At 41.2% G+C, this 22382-nt stretch overlaps 1 protein-coding gene across 1 annotated transcript in view; it reads left to right on the forward strand.

Annotated features, from left to right (window-relative positions):
* SORCS3 (sortilin related VPS10 domain containing receptor 3) overlaps positions 1-22382 on the forward strand; it is a 584039-nt gene that overhangs the window by 533421 nt on the left and 28236 nt on the right. The window contains exons 15-19 of the mRNA XM_055299867.1: positions 2932-3049; positions 4061-4194; positions 13312-13425; positions 16418-16589; positions 18907-19093. Of these exons, the coding sequence (XP_055155842.1) occupies positions 2932-3049; positions 4061-4194; positions 13312-13425; positions 16418-16589; positions 18907-19093 (725 nt within the window). The remainder of the gene's footprint in view (positions 1-2931; positions 3050-4060; positions 4195-13311; positions 13426-16417; positions 16590-18906; positions 19094-22382) is intronic.

The raw sequence follows: 22382 nt of genomic DNA on the forward strand, positions 1-22382 counted from the left end.
ATGTGCTCATGACCCTTGGAGGAGCCACTATTCAATCCAGGACATCATCTTATTACTCTCTTTTTCAGTGGTCCTTTGGCTTTGGGAACTGTTAACCCCTTTTGAAAATCTGATAAAATATATATAATTTCCTCATAATAAATTTACATGGGCCAATCAATCCATATTTTTACTTAAAATTTCAGGAGATTCAAATTCTTACCAAAACCCATATGTGTACCCTAGATTGAGATAGTCTGTATCCTTGAATGGTGACATCCAAAGCTAACTGCGGTTTTTCTTTGTGACCTAGTTAATGTAAAATCGACCTGGATATTGCCTCTTTCATTCTAGGTAGTCTGCAAAATGCATAAGATCATCTTAAATATTTTCGGTTTCTCTGAAATATTTACTTATATTAATTACATTGTGTATTAAAAGTCTTAAGCTACCACATTATTATTATTATTATTATTATTAGTAGTAGTAGTAGTAGTAGTAGTATTTAACCTGAGTTGCATTATTTCCTTTATTCATTACTTCCATAGTGGCCAGGGGGAGGACTTGACATCTTTCTGTTACTCCACGTGTTATTAGATTCTGTCTTTCCCCTCGGTCTGTCAAGACCATTTGGGTCCTAATTCTGCCATCAAGCATATTGACTATTTCTTCCAGCTTTGTGTCATCAGAAAATGTGATTTCCAATGATGACCATTATTTTCATGTCTTCAAGTCATTAATAAAAATGATGAACAGGAAAGAGCAGACAGCAGAACCTTGTAGCTGACTACTCGTGGCCTCCCTCCTGGCTGATTTTAATGCTTTAATTAGGTGCTGTTCAGTCACATAATTTTACTGGCACCTGGCTCATATTTTTTCATCTTTTCTTCAAGACTAATATGGCAAACACTGTCAGATGCCTTGCTGATATGCAAGTAAATCATGTGCCTCCTATTTCCTCCTTCTGTCTGCCTGGTAACCCTTTCATAGAAAAGAATGGGATTAATCAGACATGATGTATTTTGTGATCCATGAAATTTAACTGTAAACTATTTGGAATAGGTAGAAGTGTTTGGTTTGGCATCACTAATATTCTTCTACTCAGAGTATTCCAATCAGGGAAGACTTACTAGAAGAGGTGGCATTTGAACATGAGAGGATTTAGATGGGATGGATAAAGACAGAAGACATTCATCAAAGTCTCCTCCCACTGTTTCTTTGTAGGTTTGTTTGTTTGTTTGTTTCTTCCTGTGATCTTTCAATATAACTTTCTCATCAAAGAAGTAGAAGTTTTTAAGATATAACTGCTTTGTTAGAGATTTGAAAGGGACTGCTTTCTAACCCCTCCATGAAATGAATTAAGACAAAAAGGTGGAAGTACCTCAGTGACCTGGCATGGATGTATTGGATTTGGAGACCACTGAATAGAGAAAGAATAATGGAGAACAGAGAGAACCCAGGGGTGAGGTGCTTACATTCACTCTGCTCCATACAGTATTGGCCACACAACCCAAGATATCTAGCCCCATGGCTTCTGCTACTCAGTGCTGAGCTAAGAATTTTATAAAGACAATACGTTTTTGGTTTTGTTCTTTTAATATAGTTGGCAAACAGTTTGCATTAGTTTCCGGTGTACAGCATAGTGATCTGCATCTTCATACATTAGGCTAGGTTCACTACAAGTGCAGTTACCATCTGTCACCATACAACACGATTATGGTATTATCGGCTGTATTCCCTATGCTGTGCCTTTTATCCTCATGACTTATTCACCTCAAAGTCTGTTTAATCTTCTTTTAGACAAGACTCTAAAGAGTTGTATTTAACTTTTAAACCAATAGGACATTTCCCACGGTGTAATATAAGTTGTACAATCTACAAGATGATCCTATTTCTTTGTCCACTTCATAATTTGAGTCTGCTCTCACCCCTCCCAGTGTCCTCATCCTTCAGGGGGCAGAAGGGACTGTCCCTTGAGGAGAGTTGGTCTCTTAGGTTTCACCATAGGAACATCTGACTGTGAGGAGAGGAGAATCCAAGGCCGGGAGCTTGATTAAGTCTTGCCCACATGGAAGCCATCCAATGCCTTGAAAGACTTCAGTTGGTGTAGGTTCCCAGAGTGACTGGTCTCTGATTTACAGCACTATGATAGATGCCTTGCGTTGTAATTTTAAGACATGCCACCCAAGTGGAGTATGGATGATTAGTCCTTTTTTCTATTTTTCTAGAAATGACTGATCATTCATATTTATAGGGCCATCAACTTCTGGGCTTTGGAAAGGTCAGTATTGATTATCTAAGTCACACAGATGGTGTACTTCTTTACTTTACATAAATATGAGTTCCTTTTATGAGGCTACTCTGATTTTTTTCAAGCAAAAGGGAAGGCGAGTGGTAATCCTGTGAGTTAAGTGATGAGATTTCAACTAAAACACACTTAGATTTAGTCAGAATTTTGGAACTGGCAGCCATACTGTAGATGACCTAATCCACCCCCTTCCAACATACACACATACAAGTTACTTTATAGGTGAAAAAACTGAGTCCCTGTCAATAGACATCAGTAGATAAGATAGTTGTGCTTGCATTAAGGAGAAACAAGAAGGCTACATGTCAAAATACACACAATAAGTTTTATCTGGGTGGAATATTTTGAACTATTGGGTGATATATCTTTCTATAAAAGATATAGTGCTTCCTATAAAGCACCTATATTACTTTTGCAATTAAAAAATAGTTCATTTCAAACTCACTGTGAATACTGAATGTCAGTTGGCTAGAGTTATATAAATGGTGGCCTTTGTCCTAGCTGACCTTCAGAGACCTCATTTTGAAAGAACCTATTGAGTCCAGGTGGCAATTCAGTCCTCTCTCTCTCCAGTACTTGCACATGAGTGATTGACTAGGGGGCTCTCTCTGCTTGTGTCTCCCATGCCTCCCCTGAACACTTAGAGTTTTTGGCCACTTCAGCCTCCGTTCCGAATGGCAGTTGGTGAAAGTGGACTACAAATCTATCTTCAGTCGGCGCTGCACCAAGGAGGACTATCAGACCTGGCACCTGCTCAATCAGGTACACCACAGATTAGGGGCATACTGGCTTTTTGGAAGAGGAACTATGACAAGATTTTTTGGTCACCTCTGGGCCTTCCTATTTGGAGGAAGAAGGTAGTGAGCTCTCTGGAGATGATAGTGGATTTGAGAAGAAAGGTTGGAGTCTACACATCCAGGCCCAGCATGAACAGATGATATTTTAGGGCCCCTCTTGCACCCTGGGATCCCAATCTACCCATTGAGGTCACCAAATAGCCTAGGGCTGAGGTGAAAATGATAAGCTGGGGCTTAGCTCTTCCTGGGGAGAAGTAAGCTCAGACAGCCAGGAGACTTATGTATGGTCTATCATCTCACCTTCCAGTGGGGACGGTGAGACCATTTGTTAGGCCATCCTGCAGTAAGAGCCCCAAGATCACTGGGAACAGGACTACAGGGAAAAGGTGAACAATGAGAGTGAGTGGCTCTAGAAATGGCAGATATTTGTTGCTATGCAACATAGCCAGACTTATGCATTCTCAGAACCATTGGATTCATGTAATTTGTACCAACTTCTCCTCTTCTTTTTGTCTTTGATTGGGAATAAGGACTTTGATGTGGTTGTTTATCAGAGAAGGAAATTTTTGGGGCTAGCTTCAGTTTTACTCTGAAGATGGTGTGAAAATTCTGCCAGAAATGAGTTCTTTTCCACTAGAGCTTATACTGAGATCATTTGGGCAATCTGGAGATCTCTGAGGATGACTTAGAATCTTTGCATTTTCTCTGAAAGTAGGAAGGAAACAAGATGAAGTAGACATCATTGGCCTGGTTAGGTGGAGGGTCAAGATGGGATAGCTCTGTGATGTTCCTTTTATGTGGGAGGAAAAGATTGGCTCTTTTTCCCTTGAGACTTCCTGAATGGTTTCTGGGAAGGAGATTGCTACATAGAGTGACCAAAAGAGAATGAAAAGACTAATATTTCTTATAGAGAATCTGGTTTATTTCACCTCCTTTGTGTTTTTCTGCCTCTCTCACTGTGGACTTTCTTTCTAAGGGGGAGCCCTGCGTCATGGGAGAAAGGAAAATATTCAAGAAACGCAAGCCAGGAGCTCAGTGTGCCCTGGGCCGAGACTCCTCAGGGACAGTGGTCTCAGAACCATGTGTCTGTGCCGACTGGGACTTTGAATGGTGAGTCCCTTGGCATCTCATTGTCAATTTCAGTCAGACATTTACCTGTAGGGGATGGGAATGAAGATGGAGATAAGGAAGGAAGTCATGACCCACAGATGGGAGGTGTGTTTACTGGCCTATGGGCCTGAGGGCTCTAGTCCTTGGGCCAGATGGAAGTCCGTACCCCTGGAAGTAGAACAGGAGGAGACATTTTCACAGAGAAACTCACTGTTCTATTAGGGAAGTGTGTCCAAGGAAACTTCTTCTCATTTTAAGTTAGCGTCTCTGAGAAAGTATCAGAGAGGTTGGGTGGGGGCACTGACGGAGCTTGGAGAGCTTCTGACTGGACAGCTACCTCCGGACATTTGTTCAAACGCTGATTTTCCATGTGAACTCTCTCTTTTCATCACCTTTTTCTCCCTCTAATAACAACCACAAAGAACAACTTTAAATCTCACCTCTTAACCGATGATTCACAAATTTCCAAATATTTACCTCCAGCTTGGACCTCACTGACTTCTAGGATGGAGACATGTGTGTCCATTTACAAACTCAGCTACCATCTCCCCTGGAATTGCAGATAGGGATTTTGGACTCAGGGTGGCCAAGGGGGAATTCTTGTGAACCTTACTAATGGGAGCAGTTTTTCAGCTATTTTTTGGACTGGTTTTTCCAAACTCAATAAAGTACACAGTTGCTTAAGTCAAAATCCCAGGAGAGCTTGATTTTTCCCTTTCCCTTACCCTAAGGTCCAGGCTATCCACAAGCACTTTTAAGTCTTTACCTCCAGAACACATTATTTTACTTATTTATTTATCCTAAAGATTGATCGATTGATTGATTGATTGATTGATTGAAGAGAAAGAGGGAGAAAGAGAGTGTGACCAGGGTCAGGAGGAGTAGAGGGAGACAAAAAGGGAGAGAGAATCTCCAGCAGACCCCTGCTGAGCATGGAGCCCAAAGCAGGTCTTGATTCCACAATCCTGAGATCATGACCTGAGCTAAAACCAAGAGTCAGACACTTAACTGATTGAGCCACCCAGGTGCCCCTCCAGAATACATTCTAATCCAAAGCACCTCTGCCCATTTCTCCCACAACCCAGACACTCCTACAGTCTACTATGTCTCTCTACTTCCACCCTTGTTGCCTAAAACTTCTCCTCACAGCAATGAAAATTAGACTATACATACCCAAATCAGATATTATCATTCTACCCTCAAAACTCTCCAGTGGCTCCTTCTCTCCCTTAAAATGTCATGTCATCTTCCTCCCTTGGCTTGCTCCACTCTAGATGATTTGGCCTGCTACCATTGTGCCTTATTTATTACTATGCTCCACTCATTCACCATTTTGCAGTCACACTGCCATCTTCTTTCTATACCTTAATCAACCCAGGCCTATTCCTAGCAGAAACAACAGCAAGTTTAAGGCTTTCTTCCAAATCTCAGCCTGCCTGGCACCCCTAGACTATTCCTATGTCAGCAAAAATATTAGCTTCTCAGAAATGCTTTCTGAAACCACCTAATCTCACCTCCACCCTGACACTCTGACTCTCACCCTATTTCATGGTCTTCATATATGGTGTCACTATATGGAGTGACCATGTTTTCTGATTGCCGTATTACTGCCATCTTACCCCAACAGAATGCAAGTGCCATGAGGCCAGAAATGTCAGACTTGCTTTATTGCCTTGCCCATGGTAAATTAAATAGTTGCACCGTGTTCCTAAGTGTTGTTCCTTTTAGAAGTGTCAAAAAATGTCCCAAGTCTGTGCATGGGTGATCCCAATGGTGATGATACCACTCTGATCCCAGCTGGATGAATTCCTTCTCTGCATCACACTCAAAAGTTGAAGTTTAATTTAAATATTTAATAACCCATTCCAGGTTAAAAGACAAAGCTGAGTGCTCAGGCGTCAGCCTATAAATATGGCAGGGCAGTGATAGAGTTGCATTTGGGCTTTTCTGTTGTTGAATAACAGAAGTAAATCCAAATGGGTGCAGAACAGCTTCCCCTGCCGAGTAACCTTGTCCAACCTGTTTCTGAAGCTTGCTTTGTGCTGGAAGTCATCTTTGGTTCCCCACTTTCTATCAGGACTATAACCTGTAACTGCAAGCCAGGTAGATGACTGTGGTTGCTCCCTACCTACTCTTCATCCCTGAACTCCTGCTTCTTCTGGAAGCTTGACCTCAGTGAGAGTCATTCAAATGGGATATGCTAAATGGAATTTAATTTGAATGTCAGCGTCCTCTCTGTGGCACTTCTGACCCTGTGGAAACAGGATATTTTTACACTCAAGAAGATTAATTTTCAATTATTAACCACAATCCAGCAAAATTGTCATAGCAATATATGCAGTAGGTGCCTGAGAGTGATGATGCGTGACATATTGATGTCAGCTTGAATATTCAGAATATGAATTCCAGTGTTCCTTGTGTCCCTCTGCAGACTGACTCCTTGGAGGCACACTGTGTGTGCATGTCGTGCTACATTTTCTGCTGTGTCTCTCTGAGCATAATAGACCCTCACCCACTGTTGGGAAACCTCATAATACAGAATGAAAAATTGTACATAGATATTTTTCTTTTAGTAATTCCATTAACGTTTACTAGGCTGGAAAAATTTACAGCTCTGATATTCATAGTTTCTGAACTTGGCAAATTTTCTTAATCTCTCTGATTTCACCTTCTCAGTGAAATCCTATTGTATTTGTAATATGAATTGTAATTGTAATATTGTAATACAACTGTATTTGTAAAATACAAATATATAACATTTATCTCATTGCTTGCTAGAGAGGAATAAGTGAATCAATCTAATCATTAATGTAGGTAAGGTGTTCATCAGATTGGTGTAGGCATCCATATGGTAGCTGTTGTTAATCTTGTGCCCCAGAGTTAAGTGGTCCCCGTGGTGTTTTTAGCAAGTAAACCAGAGCTTATGCAGCCAAATGAGTCCTATCTAGAAAGTCATACCTTTGGGTGTTATCCATTCATTCATTGTTGGTGGCACTGCTTAAAATATTTCTGAGCCCTCTTTGGGAACTGCTATCAGAATGCATCTGTGAGTAAAGCAGGGAAAAATAAGAAGCCTTTGCAAGGTATTCTTTGGTTCTCACACTTGCATTGGTAGAGGTACCACCTGGATCCAACATTCTGTGATATCATTACTGGTACTATGGCATTTTGATGAAAAGAAAATGAACATCTGGAATGTGAGTTACTTGACCAAGATCACATAATGGAGAGAAATCTGGAGTTCAAGTGCAAGTCTGGCTAAATCCTATGTTCTCTCCACTATATCATGCTATTTCTTAAGAAATCAAATAAGCCTTTGCTATTAGATTCACTTGATGTTTCAGAAGAAACAGTTCCCCAAGTTTAGTTATTCTAACATTAAAAGTCATTCCCAAAATGCACTACTTTTACATATGGAAGAGACCATTTCTTTTTTTTTTTTTAAGATTTTATTCATGAGAGACACAGAGATAGAGAGAGTCAAGAGACATAGGCAGAGGGAGAAGCAGGCTCCCTGCAGAGAACCTGATCTGGGACTTGACCCAGGGATTCCAGGATCACATCCTGAGCCAAAGGCAGATGCTCAACCACTGAGCCACCCAGGCATCCCTGGAAGAGACCTTTCATTTCTGAAATTTCTGTTGTTTTCCTACAGTGGTTTTTATGGAAAATAGGCTTGAGTATTTGAAATTGTTTTGCTTTTAAGTGAACTTCAACAAGCATAGGTATTGGTTCAAAAATATGATTTTTCCATCAAATATAGTTTGCTTGTCTCCAATTTTCTTTCTAGAAATCAGTGCATCACAACAATTTCATAGCCCTGTGTCCTCAATAGTCCTTCCTACCAGGAACTGTTATTAGCTAAAGAATCTGAAAAGCCCAGCTCAGTTAGTATAAGTAATTATGATGTACACACTACATAGTTGTTTGCCTAAGCCAAATCAGGTCATGTTCATTTGATTGGTTCAGGCAACTTTTAAGTGTCAGAGACAGCAGGGAGAGGGAGTAACCTACTTTAATCAGATTGGTGGAAAGGGGAGTTGGGGCTGGGGAGGATGAATTACCTGTCTTGATTTGGGTGGAAAAGTTAAGAAATATAGCCAGGATCCACAAAGGGAGGGTATTTTCACCTGTATCTTTTCTTTGTTTGAAGAGGAACGGTTTTAGACTCTCAGAAGCATTTATTTGTAGAATAATATGCACCCTTCCATCCAGAGTGCATGTCAATAATAAGCATGAATTTTGCATAAATAATGATGTTTCTACTTAGTAGCCTCATGCTGATTCTAGAGAGCCACTTCCATTGTGGCACTGGTAAAGGGCCATAAATAAATCCTCCCTGAGAATTAAGTATGTCCGGGACTAGTGGGTAGTCAGAAAAAGGAGCACAAGAGACCTGCTCTGAAGTCATATGAGGCTCCTAGAAAGGACTTGCCCTCTGAGAGACGCAGATACCTTTGTTCAATGGAACTCAGTTGAACCAGGTTGAACCTAATAATTATTTTGTCTCATTCATCCAACCACTCACTCAGCAGTAACTTTTGTTGAGTACCTATGATGCACCAAGTCCTTTAGATGGATTATCTTACTTAATCTTCTCAACCAGCTTCTGGAAGGAGAGTCTTTTATTGGAGGTTGGAGGCATTTTACAGATGAAGAAATGGAGACACAAACAGGTTAAGTAACTCATTCAAAATAATAATATTCTGACCCTAGCTAGAGTCCTGACTCTTGGTGTGTTTTAGTTTTTCCTTGCAGGTGCGGTATAGTTCCAGATCCACACAGTGAGTTTATCATGTGGTAATGTAGAAGAGAGAGGGAAGAGAGATATAGGGATGCCGTCGTACATAAGTGCAGGTGTATCTGAAATCCATCTAACAATTAGTATTCTGCATATAGAGCACAATAACTAGGGGCTAAATTCTATAATCCCGATTTATGCTGTTTAATATAGTAGTCACTAGTCATGTGTGGTTATTTGCATTAAAATTAAATAAAATTAAACATTCAGTTCTTCAGTTGCACTAGCCACATTCCGGGTGTTTGGTAGTCACATGTGACTAGTGACTACCATAGTAGATAGAATAGATGTAAAACAGAAAGTTCTTTCATACGGCACTTATCCTACCTGTAAGTGCCAGAGTGGTCAGAGCAAAGAGGGGAAGGCTTCCTGTAGGAGGTAATGATTGAGCTGTGTAAACTTGCTGCCAAGTACAAGGAAAAGGGGCAGCACTTCCAAAAAAGCAGAGACTGTTGATGAGTAGAGGGATGAGTTGTTGATTAGCAGAGGGATGAGGGCAGATAGGTAGCATGGGGTTTGATAAGGAGAAATATCTGAGGGATGATTGCTGGGTTATTCAATTTTTGAAACGGTTTGGGTGTAATCATTTTTCTCCATGCCTATATTTAGGCTTACACCTTAACAAAGTGCTGATGATGTTAATTATTATTCCATTGTGTGTTGATGTTTTTGTTGTGGTTGCTTTGGTTTGTTGAGTGTTCACTCTGCGCCTGCCAAAAACTTCTGTCTTCCTGATCTCCTAAAATGAGACAGAAACACCTGTGGAGGACTGTTCCTGGAATTTCAATTGCCAAATAGGAGAATGGAGGAACCAGGGGGATCAGTGAAGTAGTGATAGGGCTGTGCATGGTCTGAGAGTAGGACAGCCCCAGCAGCTGGGCGAGCAGAGACCATGACTCTGGGCTGGCTCCAAGAGTCTCAAGAATGTCATTCCTGGGGACCAGAGGGGCCCTCCCTTATGATGAAGAAGTCTGTGCTCCATGGGATTGCACTAATGCTGATTCAAGGGTCAGGGGTCTCAATTATCCCTCCATCTGCCATTGTCAGCTGTGGATTGGACCCAAGGAATACAAGCGCCCCTTCCAGTTCTGATATGCAGAAGCTTTGTGATTTCTGAAGTTTGTCTGTTACTTCTTTAGATGGTCTAAGGCTTCTCCCTGAATGGGATTTGGAGGACATACATCTCTTGGAATTGGACGAGTTTCCCCCTAAACTTTTAGAAGTTCCAAACCCTTTTATAATCAACCAAGATGCAGAGGTGACTTATTTCTGGAAAGAAACTGGTTGTGTATTTGCAGAAGCTGTGGCAGCATACTTCCCTGAGGCAAATGAGACTTTCTGGTACATTCTCTCCAAATGTCACAATTCAACAGAAAAACACCTTTCCCCCAGGAAGTTGGAACAGCAGCTGGAACTGCTTGTTTGCTGAAATCATGCAAACTCCAGAGCTGAAGGGAGTATGAGATTTTAATATACATTTAGCAGAAGTTAATGAAGAAGTCCACAGCTTAGGGGCAGCCAGTGATGTTTCTGTTAATGTTATTAAATATTAATGAGGTGCTTTTTTATCTTTGGGGCAAAATGGCATGCCTGATGTACTTTTTTTAATTACTGCATCGCTAACAGGTAGCAGAGCTGAACAGAACTGCTAAAGATGGTTACATTTAGGAAAGAGCATTAAGACATTTCTCTCCTTCCCAAAGCTGTTTAGGAGGGCACTCTTCCTTCAAAGATTACTAATATTGCTCAGGGTTAGCAGGACATTCAGTAGATTTAGCTCATATAGCAACTGGGGAATTTTCTAGAAGCAGTGCAGACACATCGTAGCCCAAATGTTTCTACCAATAAGCAATACTTAGAAACAGATATTCAGTGCCGTGCTGGTAAATATTTAACTACTGGCTCTCTTGGAACAAATAAAGAAATAAGTTCTCATTAGTAGTATTTTCTGATTTTTATAAATATTCCCCAAGTGTGGCTGATTTCTAGCTACCAACATGACATCAGTGAATACAAAATTGAGAAAAGATGTGCAGTAGCACAACATTATTATTATAGAGAAATACTATTATACAGTATTTCTACCACACAGGTACATAAATGTAAATAAGCTCAAGAGCACAGATAAAAAAAATAATAGATAACATTTTATATTTAACATAATACATATTACTATTAAAATAAATTTAGTAAAATAACAAGGAATCTCTGTTACTTTTCAAATATATTTAATTAAAATTTTATATTACATAATTTTTGATAATGGCTGTGTTTAACAACCATTAATTAGCTTGCAAAAATCCTGAAATTTTAAGTCCATTCTCATGAGCAGTTACAAGCTGTCACAGCACTGAGTCCGCAGTGAACTTGCAAGCTGAGAGATCTGCAATCATTGATTAGGAGGCACGGCAAAACATTTGCTTGACAGACATGTCCCTTTCTCCTTTTCTTCCAGTTTTATTTAAACAGGCCATATCAAAGCTGGTCTTGAGTTCCACCTTTCTTGCTCAGGCATCTGTCGAGCCCTTGGGATGCTTTCTGGGGCCCACACTGGAGGTTCACCTGTGGGCTCACTTCTCCCTGCAGATAGACCCAATCGATGGGATAATCAGTGTGATTACTTTTAAACATAATTGGAGTATTTATTCACCCGGTAAATATTCAACACCTCCAACGTCCTAAGTACTGCTTGAACTCTTATATTGACAAACAAAACCATCAGAGGTCTCTGTAGCTTCAGTGTTTCCAGCATGCTGTGGTCACAAAGATGTTGTCTGGGGAATCCGCCTCTTCTGACCTACATGTTGAAGGATACTTAGCAAACTACCAAATATAGACAAGGTGGAGTGCTTCAAGCCCAGGAATAACACATGTGGAAACAAAGAGGGTCGAAAGGTTGGCCTGGACTGTTGAGGTATGAGTTCGGTGTAGAGGAAGATGGTGAGGAGGTAGGATGGGGTGACACTGGGAGGACAGTTCATATAATCTCATCAATCAGTTGGTGCTTCCTAACTGCACCGCTTCATACTTGTATTATCATGTTCTGCTTCCTGCTGCATTATTCTGTCTTTTGGTTGGATTTGAGGCATGTTGTATCCCTCTCTCCAAAGACTCAAAGCCCTTGAGGACAAGGATTGTTGCACTTCTCTCCCAAGACAGTGCACATACTGAGTAATAAGTAAACGTGGAATTAAACTTGTATTCCTTTCTCCCTTTCATTCCTGTCCTAGTCACACACATAGACAATTTGCCTCCATTTTCATTGTGCCTTAATTTAATCTTGGCTCAAAGAACGTGGGAGCAGAAAAAGAAAGGAGGGGTAGGTCTGGAGAGAGTGACTTCCCTGGCTGTTTTATGTTTCCTTAACACTCAGAGGATCAATATTCAAATGTCCAGATTGTTCTTCCTGGTCTGTGGGTTTCAGGAAATCCTTGGATGCTTAACTTAGAAGCATGAATTCCTGCCAAGTGAAGCCACCCTCACTGACCTCTGGTTGGTTTCAAGAGCAATAATACTTTCTTTATTGCTCTTTTTCTACCCTGACATTTATGCATCTGGGAGCCTTATGAAACTCGGGAAGTAAGGAAACACCATTTGCATATTATATGGGGGCCCTCTTTTCTACACTGGTCTGTTACTTCTTAGTTTTGGAATGGGAGGAAAGGAGAAGGGAATTATACCTGAGTTCGTTTTATTAGAGCTAGGCTTTAATGAAAACATGGGAAAGAACCACAGTTTTGTGCTGTTTGTAGGGAAACAGAGAACCTGTGTTATATGTATTTGGGATAATTTGGCTGTTTGTATTACGTGAATGCAAATGTATCTATTTGTTTGAGAAAGACTTTGTAGGAAAAATTAAAATGAAAGCTATGAAATTAATTTTGGAATAGCACCTGTGAAATCTTACCCAGAAATGAATCTTGACCTTTAAAGTCATCTTCTCGTTGTCATTCACTTATGTCCGTAACTCCACTGTGATCCAGAGTATGCTCTTAAGCTTCTAGCATCCCTGACACCCACCTCCAGCCAGTGTACCTGCTACATCATGTACATCCATACCTTTGTTTAAACTGGAATCTTCATTTGATAATGCACTATTCCTTCTGCACAGTGGATTTCCAATGATTTGGGATTTTTTTCCCTAAATCTAAAACTCCATTCTCAGAGTATAAATACTTGCTCTCACTGGGATTATTTGAGAGAACGCATTGCAGCTTTTTGGAAGACTATAGGGATGTATTTGTGTTTGTGTGTGTCTGCGGGTGTGTTAGCATTTGTGCATCTATACCAGTGAACAATATTCATTTTCTGGACAGTGACTATGGCTATGAGAGACATGGAGAGAGCCAGTGTGTCCCAGCTTTCTGGTACAACCCAGCATCCCCGTCAAAGGACTGCAGCCTTGGTCAAAGCTACCTTAACAGCACTGGGTAAGTAAAACACCTGAAGAAACTATTCACTATTCTCCTGTTTCCCTAGTTTGGGATCAAAGATAGCATTTCTGTTGAAGCAAGATGGAGCATAGATACTTTGTTTGCAAGTGGCTTCTGAAGAAAGCCGAGGATTTCTTTAGCCGAGAGCAGCTTTTTTGGAATGTCTGAAGAGATTCCAGCTTACCAGATTTTAATACCCTTTTCCATTTGCTTCTGGCAGATCATAGTTATTGTTTTGGTCAGGCCTTCTCTTCTGGAAAGAGATGCCACCTCATTTTGGGGGTTTCTGAGGGAAATAAATTAATACAAGTGGTAGGCACATATGATAGTACTCTCCAGGGATGGATGGACTGAAGCTCTCCTAGACTGATGCTGGGAACTGAAACTGCAAATTCAAAAGTCCTGTTCGAGGACTTCCTGGAATAAGGTCAAGTCACACTTTCTGTAATTGTCAGGTTATGTGTGTGTTTCTTCCTCTGCTCACTTACAATTACTCAGGTGGTTGAGAAAATATTTCCTCAAAGACTTGCTGTCTTCCCCTCTCCTCTGCCACCTCCATGGCCCAGAACAGATTTGGAAAATGGATTGGTGGTCTGAGACAGCACTTTTCAAATTTCAATGTGGTGTGAATCACCTGGTGCTCTAGTTAAAATGCAGCTTCTGATTTCGTAGATCTGGGGTGGGACTGAGATCCTTCATCTCTAAGAAGCTGCCCAACGATGTTGACATTGCTGGCCCTGGTACTATTCTTTGAGTAGCAGAGGACAAAGGTGTTCTGGACTCCATTCTCAACTCGTCCAATGGATCCTCTGCCATGCCGTACCAGTTACTCACCATCTCAGTACTTTTACCTTCTCTGGTTATAAAATACTGTTAGGTACCCAAGTGATGTTAACAGAGGGGGAAAAAGTGATGGAAGTGATGTGCTGAGGCGAATGAGCTGCTGAAACACAAGAATTTTTAGCTCAATATTGAGTTCTTAGGGGACTGTTGCTGGGGCTTGAGCTGGGGCTTAAGCACTTTTGATATTTTTATTGCAGGTATCTGGTTTAGGGATTTAAGCCATTCAAACTGTAGATCCAGCAGAATGAACTTAAGAGAAATGGTATCAGAGAACATAGTGCCATGTTCTAGGCCGCCAAATTACAAGCCGGAGCACACCTTGGGCAAAACTGGAAGAGGATTGCATAACAACATCCCCTATGATCATGTGACATGATGGGTATACCTAATTTTAAGCAACTTAGGTATAACAAACCTCAAATAGCCAGCCAAATAAATCAGGGAGTTGAAAGGGAAAGATAAGTTTGTTTTTTTTTTTTCAAAAGATTTACTACAAATGTCTACACTTATCTCTAGGTTGCTTAAATGTTTGCTTACATTACAAGTTGTCAACCAGCTGGGCAGTTGAGGTTGAAGAAGAAGAGTAGAGGATATCAAGTTTGCATTAGGATATGGTACCCACCAAAATATCTGCCATAAGTAAAAATTAAATATCCTATAAATGACTAAAAGTCAGCAAGAATGTATAAACTGATTACAAAAGCTCGATTCCGTAGACTCATGCTGACCAAAAGAACGATAATATGAGCTACATATGTAGTTTAAAATTTTCTAGTAGCTACATTAATAAAATTTAAGGCAAAATTGATTTTAATAATATATGTTATTTAACCTAATATGTCAAAAATAGTATCGTTTCAATATGCAAGACTAACCACATTTTAAGTGCTCAGTATTCACAGGTAGAAAGTGGTTAGCATATTGGATATAGCTCTAGACCCATTGTGAGCTCAGCTGGCAATTAAAAATAATGTGTATCTACAAGGGGATATACTGTAATTCTATCTGAGGAAGTAACTACACACAGCATTTGCTTAATATCCTCCTGAGATCTTTGGATGGAGATATAGGGCTAGTAGTTCAGCAGTGTTTGAGGGGTGGGAAAATATCAGGTATAGTGGAAGATAAATATCATTTGTAAAGAATTTTGTTTCATCTGCTTTCAACTGAGGGGCTATTAGAAGAAGGCAACATGGATGGTTGGGTTAATTACTCCTGACATACAGGGTAAAAGAAGACATGATATAATGATGGTCATGATGGTGGTGCATTTATATTACGTGGTTTTACCAGAAGGCTGATTGTATGCAGCCTTATAGATAGTGGAAATAATGTCTGTCCTGCAGGTCAGGACTTTGGACAAGCTGTTGGCTTGGCTTCCCATGCTGGGATCAGTGGTCAAGCAAGATGGCATGGCATCACTGCACAGAGATGCTCTTGTTCTAAAAGGCCACCGTGCTTTGTGGGGAGGTTTCTTGGACTAGCTTCCTCTCTGAGCTAATTTATCAGTAAGACTGAATAGGAGCTTCAGACTTGGGCTTCTGATCTGGCATTTGCGTTGAGTGGGAAGAGAAATATTAGTAAGGAGAGAAAATGTGTCGTAAAATAGCCTATGGGCTCCAGAGTCAGGACAATTAGGTATTAAAGCATGGATGGATGGCCTGGGGGTAAAGGGGAGCAGGAAAAAGCTTCCTGACAAATCAGAGTTAGAAGTCTGATCCTTTGGCTGCTTTTTGGGTACACAGAACCGGAGACAGACTTAGGGAAATAAAAACAAGTCCCTCCATTACAGAGAGGAGCACTTCTCGCTTCTCTTGCTCCACTAGTCTGGTGGGTCTGCCTCCTTCTGTCTTGCATGTGAGTCAGACATTGCTTTTTCTTGGCTGTTTTAGACACTGATGTGATCCGTGGCTCACCAGGTAGGATCAATAATAATGTTTAAAGAGCTCCTCTTCCTCAGATGGAGGGATAGCAGTTCCTCAACATTTGTTTGGCTTCTTAAATGGCTTTCTTCCTTGAGACTCAGTTTTCAGGAGCAGCTGCGCAAAACACCTCTCCCTGTGGCTTTCCCACGCCCTCTTTCTAACATGCACACATGTGCACACGTGCTCGCCCCACAACACCGGCACCTGTCAATACTCCTCAGGTACCGGCGGATCGTGTCCAACAACTGCACGGATGGGCTGAGGGAGAAGTACACAGCCAAGGCCCAGATGTGTCCAGGAAAAGCCCCTCGAGGCCTCCATGTGGTGACGACTGATGGCCGCCTGGTGGCAGAGCAGGGGCATAATGCAACCTTCATCATCCTCATGGAGGAGGTAGGTGTTGTCCTGGTCTCTGAGGTCATAACTCACTTCCCAGAGAGGGGAGAAAAGAAAGATCATGTATCCCCACGGATCCCAATACCAGAGTCAATGGCGAAAGACACCTGGGGTAAAAGAAGGCTTAGATATTAGGGACCCTCTTCCCTTTCTCCCATACCTCAGACCCAGGTTCCCCGGCCCGCTTGTCTCTGGGCAGATGTATCCTTTGAGGTCCCCCTTTAGGGTCTACTTTGTGGAAGGAATGTTTATCACCAGAAGACCATATAGTCTAAACTCTAACAGGAGAAGGGAATTCCTATTTTTCCTGTTGCTCCCAGGAACCTGTTTTGCTTTATCCTAACCCTTAACCTTAACCTTCCTGATTAAAAAGGCCCACAAGGCCTTTTCAGAGGGTCTTGAAAGTATGAGTGTGAGTGTGGGGTAAGATTATTACAATCCTTTGAACTTATTTGTATAAAGAATGTCACATTAGTTGCTTTTCCATCGGCAAGTTTCTCCATTATTTCATTTTTTAGTGTCTTTTGCAATCAGGACAGTAAAATCAGCCCGCATTCATTCATTCCAGGATGGAAATAGCTGTGTCTTACGCTTCTTGCTCCCTATATAAGCTATTTCATCTCCTTCCCAAACCAGGGAGCTTGTCAGGCACTCCTTGCTGAGGTGGTGGGGCAAGAAAGCTTGCCTGATTTACAAAGCCCTCAAATTTGTATGCAAATTGCTCTGTGCTCTTCAGATCTTGGAAAGAGACCAAAGCAGGCCAGTGGGTTTTTTTTTTTTTCCCTCTAAACATGAATACTTCAGAAACCTTTAAATTGTACAGGACGGTGAAGGTTCCTTATCCTGGGTTGACAGATTCTTCAGCCTTCACCCACACTGGGCACTTGAATTAAGGGACTTTAACATTCACAGGAGGTCATTATCACATTTCCACTAGGGAGTTTCCAGGACCAGAGCTATAAAAACCTTCTCTTGAATGGATATGAAGAGCCACGATCTTATCCATTTGAATTGCCTCCAGTTCATTTCCACTTCAATTTATATTCATAAACTCAAGGGTAGTCAACATTGCGTGGGGGGCAGGGGAGCACGTATCAATATTTCACTCACATCTGGGTTGCCATGGGGGAAAGACGCAGAACATGAAACTATGATCAGTGCATATTCACTGGACAGAGGGATTGGCTCACAGTTCCAAAATGATCTATACCCCTTTTTATTCCATCAACCATCTTTGTAAATAGAACTGATTCTTGTTTCTCATCCAGGATCCTTGTTTTGTGGTCAGGTTCAATTGCATTTATCCAAAGTGTTGACCCAGTCTAGTGGGAGGAAGGAAGAATAAGGGTGGGGTTCAACATCAGCTCTTAAGAAGCCGAGCATCAGCTTGGGATGGTAAGATGCACTCACCTGAACGGATGCCATCACACCACCAGGTAGCACCTGGGGGGGCTCTTGGCCTTCCAAGAGCAGAGAAATCTGTGAGCTGGGATGGTTGGAAGAGGCTTCAGGGTAGAGGGGCTAAGACAGGTTAGGGAAAATCCAAAGTCAACAGAGCACAGATAAAATTTTGACTGGTATGCAGTATTCATGTCTATACTGGGAATAATCATCCTACCTCACAGAGTTATTTTGAAAGTGTAGTATATAGTATGTGTTAAGTGATTAGCATAATGCTTTGAACACACTACTAAATCTTAAAACATAGCAACAATTATAATTATAGCAATGTAGTTGAAAGCATTAGTATTGAAACCAGACTGCCTGGGTTCCAAACTTCTCTCTTCCACTACCAGCTGTGAGACTTTGGTCTACTTATTTTATGTATTTTTGCCCCCATTTGTAAAATGGGGAAAGTAATGCTTTCTGCATTATAAAGTTGTGAGATTAATTCCTTGGAACTGAAAAGAAACTTTATAAGTGTTAGCTGTTACTATTTTTGCTATTGTTATTTTTTGACACAGGAGAGGAATAGTGAAACCATGTATTTGAGGGAACTAGAGAATGCCTTGGCTGTCCCACTCCAGAGCTCCCTAGAGGCTTTACATTATCTCTTAGTGCCCTAGTGCCCATTCAACCAGCTCAGGCTGCCTCGAGCTTGGGCACCTGGGGTTAACAGGTCCATAGTACCTGCCCATAGTACCCAGTAGGTATCACCTAAGAGACTGATGATTGTGTGTAGGGTGCTTCGCCCCCTGGGAAAGGCTCTGGGTCCTCAGGAGTGTGATGCTGAAGGCACAGGACCAAGCATCGAATAGGAGTCAGACTGAGCTATGGCTATGTGCCCCTGCCAACAGCTATGCCCCCCTTTTAGGGAGATCTCCAAAGGACAAACATCCAGCTTGACTTTGGGGATGGAATTGCGGTGTCCTATGCTAACTTCAGCCCCATCGAGGATGGCATCAGGCACGTGTACAAGAGTGCGGGGATCTTCCAGGTGACGGCCTATGCAGAGAACAACCTGGGCTCAGACACAGCTGTCCTCTTCCTGCACGTGGTTTGTAAGTAGCATGAACCATTTCCTTTCTTGCGTTCCTTCCAGTTGACAAATCCCACTGTCCAGACTTCTGGGATACAGAGCTGAGACTGCATTTGGTGTGACTACTGCCCCAAATAATGACCCACATTGAAAGACTGAGATGTGTGCTCATCTGTGTTTCAGTTTTCTGGAACTGAAGTAGATTATTCTGAACTGTGTTTCAGGTTTCTGATACTGAAGTAGATTATTCTGAAAGTTTGGTTAACATGACCAACTGGCCCCTTCTTTTCAGTTCCACTATATTCTGATGGAATTGCGTACTTGCAGACACACATTTGGGTACTTGCAGACACACATTTGGGTAATCTTTGCTATGGAGACTCCTAAGGATAGAGGAAGAAGAAACCCATCCAGTTCATGGCCACAGATTCACTTTCAAGCCTCTGTGAATGAAGGTAGCCCAAATCAAAGTAAATTTCTAATCTCTGCTGATTAGAAAGAGCTAAAGAGCTCTTTAGCTAAGAGCTAAAGAAGGATTAAAGAAGCATGTTTAGCTTTTTTAAAATGTAGTACTGAACACACAAAAGAACTTAATTCTTATATACAAGGTTACTGGAAGTTCATTCCTGTTATGAACAATTCTAAAGATTCTCTAAATTTTCTTTCTTCTTCTTTTTTTTTTGTCCTAGAACATATTTCATTGCTACTGACTATTGCGTGGCACAAACCAAACAACAGCTGAAGTCCCAAAGTACTTTGTACTGGATATGTGTATCTTCTATCCTGGGACTTAGTTCATGTAAACTAAAACTTAAATATTATGATTTTAAAATATTGGATCAAGACATATTGTTATGGGGCTTGGTATTGATTTCCTGTGTCTTTATCAGTGATAATCACAAGCCTAAGGAATTCTGTAGTTCTGATTTACATACCTTATGATGTTTTGGGAGTAATATGCTACTTATGGTGAAATTTATATTTTAAAAAGTCTAAGTGAATATAAGGAGTGCCTCCAACTCAATGATAACAAACTCCACTATATAAACAACCCACATTTAAAAGCTTTCTAGAAAACAGTAAGCTACTTAGTCTCTTAGCATTTGATCCTAATAGTAGCACAAGGACCAACAGTGATTGGGGAAGTGCATGGGGGGACACCCGGATTACAGATCAGTTATATCCCTAAAGATGTCAGGCTGCATGACCATGAGGTAAATTATTTCTACTGTGGGTCTTCTGAACTCCAACTTTAAAATGACTTAATTCTAACTGATACCTTGACCCAAGGGGCTCTTATAAAAGCATATAGGAAATATAAATAAAACATCCAATTATTTACTAATTTACTCAGCAAATGTTTGTTGATATATATATGGCATTCTTCAAGTCCCTGGGGGAGGGCAGGTGCTGCTAGAAATGGACCATACTACACCAACTATACTCATTCTGTGTCAGAAGCACCACGTCAAAGACCCAGGCAGGTGATGTGCAAGGTATTCATAACCCAGGGTTTAGAAGCAGAAGGATGGACTCTGTTTGAAATCTGATCATATCTCTTTGTTAAATATCTAATACTGGTCAACTTTCTTGCTCTTTACAAACTTCTGAATCCTCATCTTTAATATTTAGGTTATAGGGAAGCTATGAGAATCAATTTGGATTATGTGTATGGCTCAGGGGTCCCCAGGACCACACCTCCTCATGTTTGTTGATTCACTAAAAGGACTGATAGTCTCAACATAGAAGCATACTCAGACTATGATTTATTTCAACGAAAGGAGAAAAAACAAATATCAGCAAAGGGAAAAGGGCAATGGGGCAAAGCCTGGAGCAAACCAGTTGTGACCTCCAAGGAGTCCTCTCCCTGTGGTGTCATGTAAGACATGAAATTCCTCCAACCAGGAGTTCTAGCAACATGTAAGAAGGGCTTTTTGCCAGGAAGCTCCTTAGAGACTTGTACCCATGGTTTTTATTGGGGACTGGTCAAGTAGGCATCCACTGCCAAGCATATGCCAAAATCCCAGACATCCTAAGGAAAATACATATTTAGAATATTTTGGCATAAACTGTCTAGGCGTGGTGAACCACTCTTATCAGTTAAGTCTCAAAGCCAAGTTTCTACATGCTAGCAAGGGCTAATCTTGCACACAAGTCTTTCTAAGGATGGCAGTTTCAGGCCTATGTTAACATTTTCCTGCACAGTATACAAAATACCACTTGCCACCAGCTTGGCACATGATGAATGTTACTCGTTACAGCAATTACTAAGGACTACCTACTAACTTTCTGCCTGCACACTTCTGCTGCATTTAAAAATGAAGACAGAGAAAATTTACTTTCCTGTATCCCAACAACCCGCCCCACCCGTATTCCTAATTCTACCAATAGTGGACCTTGCCTGAAGGGTGCAAAGACCAGTGTATCTTCGGGGCAAAAAACACAATAGCAAGGAACTGATTTATACTGTGGGTTATGTGCATGAAGGAGGAAATGTTCCTTGAAACTTTTATCATGCTCATAATTCCCTCCAAATCAATCATGGCTGCATTTACCAGACAGTTATTACAGTGGAAACTGCTCTTGGCCTCACCTTGGGCCATTAGCTAACAAAAGTAGTTGTTAGCCGCCCATAATAACCAATCTCACACAGCTTATTAGATTTTTATCAAAAAGAGCCCTATTTGACAGTGAGGATTTTAGGATTTTGCTGTGTTCCCTCCTGAATCCCTTCAGCAATCTTCTCCCTGGTCCATGGTGTTCTGTTCCTAGGTTGAAGCCTAGAGCTTCTGGCTTGGGTTCTTTGCCCTAAAAAGCTGTTACATGTTCTTGTTCCTTGAGATTCTATTTAGCCAAACATGCTTATCTTAGAACTGGAATAAATGTGATTGTGTTTGATGATATGTTAATTCATAGAAGCTGTATCCCTTCTCTTGGCATGGGTTTAGGAAGAAGGAGATCTCCTTTTATCTTTTTGGGCATGGGTACCCACCAATGTGTGGCTGGGCCAAGGCCCCTGAGTGACAGAAAGCACAGAATTTCCAGGACCACAAGGCATTAGCAGTATCATCACTTAACTGTGGAAAGGCCAGAGGTTCTAATGAGTTGCCCAGGGGAATGAGCTATATGTATTTTGAGGGTGAAAAATAACAGGAGCATTGACATTAAGGGTAAGGGCCCCTTTCCCAGCAAGAGAGGAATTAGCTCTGCACCTGAGTGCCTAAGAAAGACTCTGAGGTGTTACCGTAAGACACAGAATTCTTACCTCCCTGCTAGGACATGGCTGGCCAGGGACTCCTTCCCACTGCCTC

Source organism: Nyctereutes procyonoides, unplaced genomic scaffold, assembly GCF_905146905.1.
Source record: "Nyctereutes procyonoides isolate TBG_1078 unplaced genomic scaffold, NYPRO_anot_genome, whole genome shotgun sequence".
NCBI classification, from domain to species: Eukaryota; Metazoa; Chordata; class Mammalia; order Carnivora; family Canidae; genus Nyctereutes; species Nyctereutes procyonoides.